Source organism: Thermobia domestica, chromosome 18, assembly GCF_964235325.1.
Source record: "Thermobia domestica chromosome 18, izTheDome1.hap1.1, whole genome shotgun sequence".
In the NCBI taxonomy this organism is placed as follows: domain Eukaryota; kingdom Metazoa; phylum Arthropoda; class Insecta; order Zygentoma; family Lepismatidae; genus Thermobia; species Thermobia domestica.
The window spans coordinates 584,097-595,412 of NC_137471.1; the positions used below are offsets into that span (position 1 = coordinate 584,097).

At 33.1% G+C, this 11,316-nt stretch overlaps 1 protein-coding gene across 1 annotated transcript in view; it reads left to right on the top strand.

The window, feature by feature from the left end:
• LOC145674956 (CD151 antigen-like) overlaps nt 1–10,373 on the top strand; it is a 54,795-nt gene extending 44,422 nt beyond the window's left edge. Inside the window, exons 4-5 of the mRNA XM_081745254.1 lie at nt 4,614–4,829; nt 7,660–10,373. Of these exons, the coding sequence (XP_081601380.1) occupies nt 4,614–4,829; nt 7,660–7,737 (294 nt within the window). The 3' untranslated portion in view covers nt 7,738–10,373. The remainder of the gene's footprint in view (nt 1–4,613; nt 4,830–7,659) is intronic.
• Nucleotides 10,374–11,316: the final 943 nt, after the last annotated feature.

Below are 11,316 nucleotides of genomic sequence, written 5' to 3' on the forward strand. Positions count from 1 at the left end.
TTGGAAGTAACCAAAACTAATTAATTACAATCTGCTGCAAATAAATTTATCAGTCTTTAGGAGGTTTACTTGAGTTATGTAGTAAGATTCTGAAATTTAACAGGACGTTTTCTGATAACAAATCTGAACTAAACTGAGTTGTATGTTTTTATATCATACAGAGTCTGCCAAAAATTATCAAGACTTCATTCAAGAAATATAAATTATGCAAGATATATGTACAATTGTTTAAAATTCTTCAAAATAAGATCCTTTTGTGTAAATGCACTGTTGCCAGCTCTTTTGCCACGTTCGACACACTTCCTAGAAATTTGCAACCGGAATCTCCATCAAGCTCTGTGTCGAAGTGCTTGCACTCTTTCCATCGTCTCATAATGTTGTTCTTTCAGGTTCTATTTCTTCCAAAAGATAAGAAAGAGGTCAGGCGTGACCAAAGCTGAACTGTAGAGAGACTGAGGAAGAGTCACCACGTTATGTTCCGGCAGAAACTCATCATCACATTGCCCAAAAAATGAGGCTTAAAGCTGCACACATTCCAACAGTTCATGACAAATCAACATTCTAGTTTCCTTTTTCGTCCGAGAAAAACTTGAAAACCAATTTGGAATATTCTTTCCTCATGTCCAAATCACCTTACATCTGGATTTCTGACAACACCAAAAACAACTGCCCAATCCGGGTGCGATCCACATTGTGAATGTTCAGTGGCAGCTGAACCTAATCGCGTCGTATAAATGACATTCCCCACCAACATCCTTTCTAATGGATACCATATCACTCTTTCCTCTTGGCTACGAAAGATCATTATCAATACTTTCTGGACAGACCTGTACACCATTGATTACCATTTATGTACAATATATTGTAGGGAGAGGATAAAATAAAAACTATACTTTTGGGGGCATTTTTTATATTCCTTGTCCCCCTTTCCACCGTGCTCCAACGGTTAACTGAATATGCATAATTTTACATTTTCTGAATCATTGTTCTATTGTGTGTGTTCTGTTGTTTTTTTTCTCATATGTCTAGGGTAATTAGGGCCTGAATTACTAACATTTCAAAATAACTATGAAGTCGACATTTTAAAAAATCGGCCTAATACTAACAAGGGACATTCGCGAAGTGTCCCCTCGGTATTCATGTAAAATTGATTCAAATGCAAATTACTCTGCGACCCAATGTATATTATACTAATTTCAGCGGCCCATTCCGGTAATTTTCATATTTATGGACCTTCATATATCCGGAATTCAATCATACACTATAACACTCAGACACAAAATTGCTTTTAGTTTTTTTTAGATGTAACTGGACATGAATGTGGGATTATGCAAAACAAATCGTATCAAGTACTGCTTCTCTGACACATAGGAACAGTTTATGACTGAAAGTTGTAGTGGAATAAAGATTTTACATTCCTACATTTAAAGAATGATTAAGTTTGTCTCGAAAAGTACACTATATGTAACATACATTTAAATCAGCATTTAAGAAAAACCATATGAGTAAATTTCCCGCATTTGAAATGAAATCTTTCAGTTTTATATCCAACGGTTATGCCTGCTAGGTTAAAACAGACGGTGATGATGAGAAATGCGTAAAAGGGTGGAATGAAGAAAGCGGGAAGAAACGGGAGAACCCCGAGAAAACCCACGCACACGGTGCTTGTCCACCACAAAGCTCACTTGGCGCGAGCTGGGATCGAACCTAGGACTCCATGCACCAGAGGTGAGCCCTTTACCACTGAACCACCGCGGCCCCAATTTTCCGCATTTAACGAAAAAAATGCGGGTAGTAAATATGTAGAAATAAATTGGTATGCATCTCTCACAAGACGTCATATTTACTTGAAATCGATTATCACATAATTTATGGCATATAGCACATTTATTCAATTTATAGTTCTTTTTGCATTCAAACAGTCCCGTTTATAATTACGATATAAGTTCCACATTAATTAGTTAATCAGTTTACTTCCTTCTAATTTTTTGTGGAATCTGCAAAGTGATTGGTTCCTTAGTAATATTTTAATAGCAATTTTTATTGGTGTTCCATTGGCAACATGTAAAATAAATAATTATAACAAAGCATATTAACTTTGTAACTGAATATGTTAGATGAAAGGGAAGTTCGAAATGTTAATTTGTGTTTTTAATTAGCAAAAATTATTGTTATAGTTTTCTTCTCGTTGGAATAAGTTTAGTTAATCATGTAGGTTGATTGCAACATAGACTTACTGTATGGACATAAGATTGATTTTTAAAATAGTAACGTTCAATATTAAAACTGGTTAGATCAGGCTTGCTTTACTATCTTTTTGATGTAAACTGCTCCAAAAATGAATCTTATACTCTGAAAGATATATAAATAGGTATGTACCTATCGGTAGGTATATATTTTTAAAATTTATCGCTTAATAGTTGAGTGTCTATTGGGTAATTTTCCTATACACTGGTCCAATTACTTTGATTTGCTAACATGGCTCTTCACGTACTCAAATCACTTGTAATGAGAACATTGAATCGTGTGTGCCATAAACTATAATTGTTCCATAATCTGTTAAGTTCATTTGCCATATATCGATGAGTATTTTTATAATTATCGACCAAAACAAGTGCTAATATTTCGATATTGTTAATATGTAACAATAATGTTAACCCTAGGAAGTCCAGGGGCTGGGGGCTTCTCGAACCCACTCGTATGTATTTCTTGTAAAAATCCCGTCGTAAGTCTTGATTAAAATATTGAGAATTTTGTTTATTGTGTATTATTACTTCTTTGATAAATCCACATCATTAATGTGCATCTGTATTTAGTAACTTGTAAGTTAAAAATTATTTCAAAGTAGTGGGCTCATCGAACCCCCTCCTTGGACTTCCATGTGACATATTTTCTACAACTGTATTTCCTGAAGTTAGATATTTTTCGTTTGTATTTAACAAGGGTTGTGTTCTTATGTTGGGAAACAGCATATCAACCACGAGTAAGTTCTGAATGCTTATTCTATATTCATTTCTTGTTACATGGCATTATGTGAGTTATAGTATGTTATACTGTGGGTTCGAGAAGCCCCCCCTTCCCTTCGACCAACTTGAGACAAAAAAAAATCTTGGACTTCCTAGGATTAAAAAATTCAATTCTTTCTCTGCAGATTTTTGTTAATTTTTACTTTGATAAGTTTGAACATTTTCGCTCTTAACTTTAGTATGGTACTTTTAATTTTAGGAAGATGAAAAGAGTGATCAATGATAAAATTTTGAAACCAGTAGATTAGATTCAGTTGTTTGTCATTTAAAACAATATTTGAATACTAGCTGAACCTGCACTCTCTACACAGCGCATCATTCAATATGAGCATGAATCTCTGTGTCATTCCTCACATCTGTGCATGCCCCTTCACAGACACAAATGAAAGCCGTCTTGATTTTAAAAAATTGGCCAGAGGTACTATGAAGGGGAGATTTTATTCGATTATTTCTTCAATATCACGCACCGTTTCCTAGATTTGAGCCTACTTCCGGTTGAAGTTTCTAATTCATTTATGATCAGTGTTTTCTTTCTTCTCACCCTGAAGAATAAGCAAATACATTACACAGACAATTAATTTAATGTCAGTAAAATATGGTTTTCATGAGGGAAAACACTCCAAACAGTAAAGATTCATCTTAAACTGGAGAAATGGTTATTCTTCGCTTTTCATTATGAATTGGCCATGAAACAACCCCTGTATGCAACTATGTTGTGTTGGAATGTACTTTGTATAATTCGTAGGATATGTTATTTTTTAATTTCAACACTTCCATTATACCCATAAAAAATGTAATAAAGAAATAATGGCCATCTTTTTTTAAAATATTCTATTAGAACTGGACAATGTATATAAAATTTGCAATCGATCAGTGAAAACGCTATCTTTCTAGAGCCTATGGTTCCCGAGAATTCACTGTCGAAAGAACTGTCCAACATCATATGAACGTTTACAAATATATAAATTTTTCTTTACCACAAACATATAAACCTAGTATTTTAATGTATAGATGTTAGTTTTGTTATCTTTTTAAGTGAACTTTAAAAATTAGAAACTAAATCATTCAGATGCACTGTTTTGAAAACATGACATGAGTTAACCGCTTCCCGGATTAACCCGAGTTATTTCATTTTACTAAGTAGGTCGGTTCTGGTCGAAATTTCTTCCCAAATGTCACAATGTTCTACACGAAATATCTCGCAATAAATCACAAAAGAACGGTCGACGAAACAAATTGCGAATTTACTCGCCCTGGTCCAAATCGAAGCAAATGCGGAAATCTTCATAACTCCGGTTGCTCCGCTAGGACCTGGTTACTTCGGATAAAGTGGACCGGGAAGTGGTTAAACTGTTAAAGTTTCATATTGTACACCTCAGTGAAACTCTTTTTTTTATGATGCGTGCTTCTTTTATATTTACTGAAAAGTCCCATAAAAAAACAAGCAATACATTAAATAAGAGCTACAGATAGAGAATAATATAGTAAAGAGAAATTTACAAATATTTTAGGATTTTTTTTTAAAAAAATGAACTACTTCTATTGAATAACCATTCAAGCAGACGTCATTTTTTGTATTCCTTCCAGCTGGAATGTTGTGGAGTTGACAGTCCTAATGACTGGAACAACACATTTGGAGAATATCTTCCTCTGTCTTGTTGTAAAATGGACTCCAGGGTGTGTTTTGCCACAGACAACGCTACCCTCGTTTATCAGAAAGGATGCTACGATGATCTAGAGATGTATGTATCAGAAAAAGCCAGGTCCATTGGAGGATTTGGTATTGGCATCTCCTTCCTTCAGGTACAAATAAAATTCAACTCTTAAATTCGTCTTTATTTTCTTATAAAGTTAATTTTGGTAGACTGAAAACAATAGTCTGAATTATTCAGTTGTCGTAGAGTGTTCTGTGTATATATGCACAGGATGAAGCGGAAGTATCATTATCCCCTAGTAAGATTCGGATATGCATATTGATAATTCTGAAGTAAGTAAAGTATAATAACATAAGATAAATGTTACCTGAGAAGACTATAGTCAATACTTTATTCCAAAGTGTCTGGTATGTATTGTACATCATTTGCACAACAGAGAATTATTTGCCTCTAGGTACGGTGTAAAATTGTCTTCATCATCGGTGGAGTGATAGAAGCAAATGTATTTCAAACGGTTTCGTTAAGTTCGTCTGTCGTGTAGTAATGTGTACGGGCAACTTTCTGTTTCATATACCTCCACAGTGTATTATCATACAATGGGAGATTGGGTCTCATAGAAGGCCAGTCCAGACGTGCTGGTAATTGTGAAGAACCTTGGCCTATCCATCTGAAGGAAAATATTCCATTGAAATATTCTCTAATGGAAAGTGATTAATATCGTGGTACTCCGTATTGCTGAAAACATACTCGGTCGATAAGTCCTCAAGCTTGCAGTTGAACAATAAATCATAGAGTAATGTAACTTTCGGCTCACCCTGTACGAACCCTTATAACTTTAGTAGGATAACACCATCATGAGCCTGACAGTGCCGTTCTTTTGATATCTGGAGAAAAAGGTGGTATAAACTGCACTTTAATAATGGAGCTTGGATATATGAACAGGAAACTTGCGGGAAAACATCGATATGTCTTGTAAAGATCAAAGTGTCCGATATAAATAAACAAACTGTTGAATATAACGAACTTCTTGAAGCGCGAACAAGGCACGCCACCACCACCACCTTAAACTGCAGGTGTATTTCTCATATAGCTTCGGTGCTAAACTCCAAACCAACCGGCCAACCAATTACAGTCATAATTGTATTGAAGCAGTAAGTAGATATAACTGAGCGCGGTGAAAAACGTGCAAGGACCGCGCAATGCAACAATAATATAGGATGATAGATGTTTTGTCCACATGGCTACGACAGACCGCATAATTTAGTTCATCGTTAACTCGACGCTGGACCAAAACGATAGGTGTAAAATTATCTGAGTCGACAATTCAACAGCGTGTGCTGAATACTGAACTGTCTGTACTCATTCCTTCGAATAGGCTTTCATATCGACAACCAACTCAAATTGTTATTGGAGCAGTCGCTGGGGTGCCGAGTGGAAGCAGAACCTGTCCTGCAGTAATGCTTGTATGCTGTTAGACTATAGTCAGAAAGCGCTAGCTGACAGCGTAGTGGCCGAACGACAGATATCATGGGTATAGCGCCATTACTTAGAATATGTGACTTTTGGCTGCTACATATCGAGGGTAACTTTACAAGTAGCTGCTATATTAGGGAAGTGTACGGGTCATACCTTTCCTTCCGACACCTTCGAACACAAAGTTTCAGCAAGATCATGTACAGCTGCATTTACAAGCCTTCTTCAAAGAAGAAGCGTATTGCTACTTCCATAGTCTGCACATCGCTTGACATGCCGCCATCAACGTGTGGAATATCTTTGCTGAACACCATGTTCTTCGCGGCCGTGCAGTAAACAGTCACCATGTCTTCTAGATTCGCACACAAGCAGTACATCATGTGATTCTTTAGAAGCACACCCAGCGCGTGTTCGATTTGATGCAGTAACTTATAGAGGTTCAAATTGAAGCACTTCAAGGTTTCACCATACTAAATTATTATGGTTACAAATGATGTTCAGGTTTGACATGTTGATTATTTCGTTATAGTGATATAAGAACTTTGTGGTAGACCTATACTTTCAGTCTTCTAGCATGAATCAATTTTAGTCAGAGGCGTACAGAAGGTAAGTTTAAGATTTAAATCTCCTTCCTTCAGCAAGATATGAAAAATAAAAAAAAATACTACATCAAGATTAATATATAAAAATCATGTTGGTCCTGAAAGGATATGGAATTGAGTCTGAACCTCTCCTTAATGAAAATCTGCCTACACCACTATTTTTATTTATGTAATTTTCACAAACTGTAGTGTATGTTGTGTGACTTTTTAGAGATACTGTATTTCATAATTCATGTACCTATAGCAGCTCAGAACAAGCAATTAAAGCATCTATGAAAACTTGTTAAAAGCAGTTATTAGTTCATATAATAGTGTTTTGTAACTATACTTTCTGGTTTAACTTCTATATCAGATATTCTTCATTGTATTTAATTTATTGACTAAATTATTTTTAAGCAAGTGGTGTTGAGCATATCGTATGGCTCCCACACGTTCCACTTTAGCCAGAATAGTCCCGAAGTTTCATCATCTGTGACTCAAAAGTTGCTGAAAACTTTCAGTGTGATGTTTTTTCTCCAAAAACATAAGTTAACATTATTCGTTAAAAAAATATCACTTTTATTAGTCAAAAGTACTCAATTGATAGGAATAATCTACTCTTATTAGTCATCGGTACTTAAGTGATAGGAATAATCTACTATTTTATTAGTCATCAATACTTAATAACTATAATCTACTATGTCACTCACTTTTTGTAATTGTTAAACTATTATTTAATTACTTCTGACATATCAACAGAAAGCTATGAGTGTACTTTAAATTTTCATAGGGTGTCCTGAGCTTTAGTCTAAAAATCTGGGAGCCCTATCATTAACGGAACGTTTGAACGACATCACAATATATTACATTTATTTTCAACAAGTACTATGTATTTGTTCTTAAGTATTTTATTTTTTAAAATAGGTGATTGGCATCGCTCTGGCCATTTGCATGGCAACTGCAAAGAAGAAAGAATCTACCACAGCTACAGTGGACACTTAGTTCCTTTGGTGATCGACTTTGTATTTTAATTAACGTCATGAGAAAAATTTCCTCAGGACTTTCTAAGAAGAAACAATGAAGTGTTGTTTGTATAGTTAAAAAAAACAATTATTATTTATTTTTATGTAGGAATCCGATACTTGTATTGTCCTTAACTCTAGATGTTCCTAATAGCTTCTCGAATGATTTCTTTATAATAAATTTGTAGGTTCAACGTGGCATTGTCAATGATACACTACGGTTTTATTTAAAAAGACATTTCTTTATATTCATCTCTGCTTTTGTAAATTTTCTTGGAATTCTGAAATATTTCGATAAGTTTATGTCTGTGTGTGTGTTGAAAAAAAGAATGAGATTAGTTTCCATTCAGCAAACATTTCTACTTTCTACTCACAATTTCTCTAAACTTACAATTATATGTTTTTAAAATATAACTTTACTGCAGTACCCAGTTACTTGCTCTTTGTAATATGTATGTAGTATAGAAGAAATGTAAAAAAATTCCGGATTATAAAGAAAATGCTCACTAGTTTCCCTATTCCTAGAAACACACTTCCTATTCCTATTCGTATTAAAAGTCAGTGATCGAAGTTTATTTTATGTGTGTTTTTTCATATTTGATTCATTTGCACATAGAGTACACTGAAAATGTGTGAAAATTTTTTTCATGTTTATATAAAGAATAAGAGATAACAAAGAATGTTCATGATATGAATTTATTCTGGCTTAGCTCATTGTTTATTGAAAGTGTACATTGTTTTAATAAGCAATAATTGGAAGAACTGTCTATCACTGACCACTATAAAGCTTCACAGAAATACTTATAACCTTTTTTAAAATAAAGATAAAGGGAAATATATTATTTCAACTTATGAGGATGTAATAGGTACATTCAATGATAAAAGTTAAACGAAACAGATTTATACAAGTGAAAAATGCCAGAAAACAGATTTATTCAAATGATAAAAATGTAAGGAAATAGATTTATTAAAATAAGGAACTTAAAGAAAATAGATTAATTCAAGTTATAAAAACTGTAGGTGAATAATAGATTTATTCAAGTGATAAAAATTTAAAGAAATATAGGTATATATGATAAAAAATACATTAAAATATTGTGGTTCAAATCATAAAAAGAAGAAAAGTTAATGCTATTGACCTGAGTGTCTTAAATAACAAAAAATAGTGACGGCAATAAAATGAAAAAATTGTAAAAATTCACAAGTATGGTAATATGCATTACGAAAAGGCAAAGTAGAATGATTCTAATTGTGTAAAAGTGCTAAAAGGTAAATTAATAGAGCTTGTAACAATGCAAGAAAATAGAGTAATAACAAACATAATATACAAAATGAATTGTGATTCAAATGTTAAAAGAATTGAAGAGAGTAGAACGATTCAACTAATAGATAACGAATCAAGTATCCAAGTAGAACCATTCAACTAGTAAGTAAAGATTCAACTATGCAAGAAGAATGATTTAGTTAATAAGTAATGATTCAACTATGCAAGTAATAAAATTAATTGCAATTGTAACTGTGCAAGATGATAAAATTAATCATTATATCAATCTAGACTTCAATTATGGAACTGGTATTGTTGATTTAGTAACACAGTTATTAAAAATACTAAAACAAAGTCTTTGTGTTGTACTTTCTCAAAATGTTCCACCTTGAGAAACCCCGTTTGTCTTATCCTTGTAATGATAATCTTTGCTGTTGTTCATATATTCTGAGTCGAAATAAATTATTATCAATTAAGTTGTTTCTAGCTAACCCTAAGCAGCACACGTTTTAAACCAAACATAGGCTAAATAGTAGACACGGTTAGAAAGTAGAAATTGCAAAAGTGAAGTTGAAAAATACGCTGACCCAACGTTGTTTAGAATATATGTTGGGTAGCCAACAATTTGCCATCACTTGCCCAACAGTTTTTGTCCTCGTATTGCTAATGGAATTTTCTTCTTTCATAAGTGCTACCTTGACAAATGGTCGGCAAATTACTATGTATTGTCAAAGTTGAGAGTTGGTTATTCCACTATTTCCCAACTTCACTTAGGTCTAAAGTCTGTGCTGCTTAAAGGAAGATAGCAATGTAATAATAATAATAATAATAATAATAATAATAATAATAATAATAATAATAATAATAATAATAATAATAATAAATGTTAATTGTTGTTATGTTACTGTATATATATTGTTGTTATTGCTATAAGAACCATTTCATTGAAGAAAACACATGTTGTTTTAAGTAGTGAAGCTCATAGACGTTTCCATTCAACAAATTTTGATGAAAGATTTGTAGAAAACTTAGTATTACGTACTGTAATCTTTATAAAATATGAAACCTAGAAGTAAAATTAAATTCATTATGTAACAAGTGTCATTAAAGATTGAGCCTAGTTTAGAGAACAAGATGAAACCAATGCATATAAGATTTTAAAGATACTGAACATGATGAGATTCCTTTGGAAGACAGTGGAAACGTTCTAACCGAGGTTCCATACCACTAAGATGTAGTTATGCTAAAAAGTGGTACTGATTGATATTTGTAAATCATCCGTACATTTGTAAATCAGTAAATCATTGCACTTTCGATTGTTAATTTTGTGGCATTAAAGAAAAGCCTTTATAGAAAAGAAGTAAAATTTATTTCAATAATATTGTCTCCATTTTTTTCTTATCGGCACATTATAGTCTTTCTCTTAACAGCAAAACACTTAAACACTTAAGTTAAACTTTGTGCACGTTCAATTTAGGTATTGTACAAATAATACCTCCTTCGAAGAAATATACTTCGTATATTTTAACAAGAATTTTTGGAATGATCAAAAATGGATTAAAAGATTGTGATCTTGTCCAATAATTACTTTTTGGATCAGGGACCACAAAATTTTTGAACGGTCTAAATCGAGTTTTTGTATTTTGTACTGAATAAGCACATCATACTGAATTAAGTGATAGTTTGGGTTTGGCTTCACTATATGTAGTTCTCCAGATATAAGTCGTACAAGAAAAATTTTAATTGAACGAAATATATTAGTTCTTTGATTAGGGTGCCACAAAATTTTTGAACGGCCTCTAAATCGAGTTTTCGTTTCTATGTTTACGGAATAAACACACCGTACTGAGTTAAGTGATAGTTTGAGTTTGGCTACACTATATGTATTTCTCCAGACATAAGGACTACAAGAAAAATTTTTGATTGAACCAAGTATATTGGATTTTTGGGATCAGGGGCCACAAAATTTTTGAACAGTCCCTAAATCGAGTTTTCGCACTTTTTGTGCAATAACCACATCATACTGAGGTAAGTGATAGTTAGGTTTGGCTACACTATATGTAGTTCTCCAGACATAGAGCCTACAAGAAAATTTTTGTCTGAAATATATTGGATCTTCTGATCCAAAAAATTAAAGAAAAGAAAAGTCGTTTTCTGTAAGCCTCTTCACATCTTCACGTGTCGGTAATGACTCGAAACATAGTTACATCTTTTTTTAATGCCATTTAATTCCTTATAAGAAATGCTATTTTGTTTAGCTACTACCTGTGTTGATTCAAGAGGAGTGCGGTACTA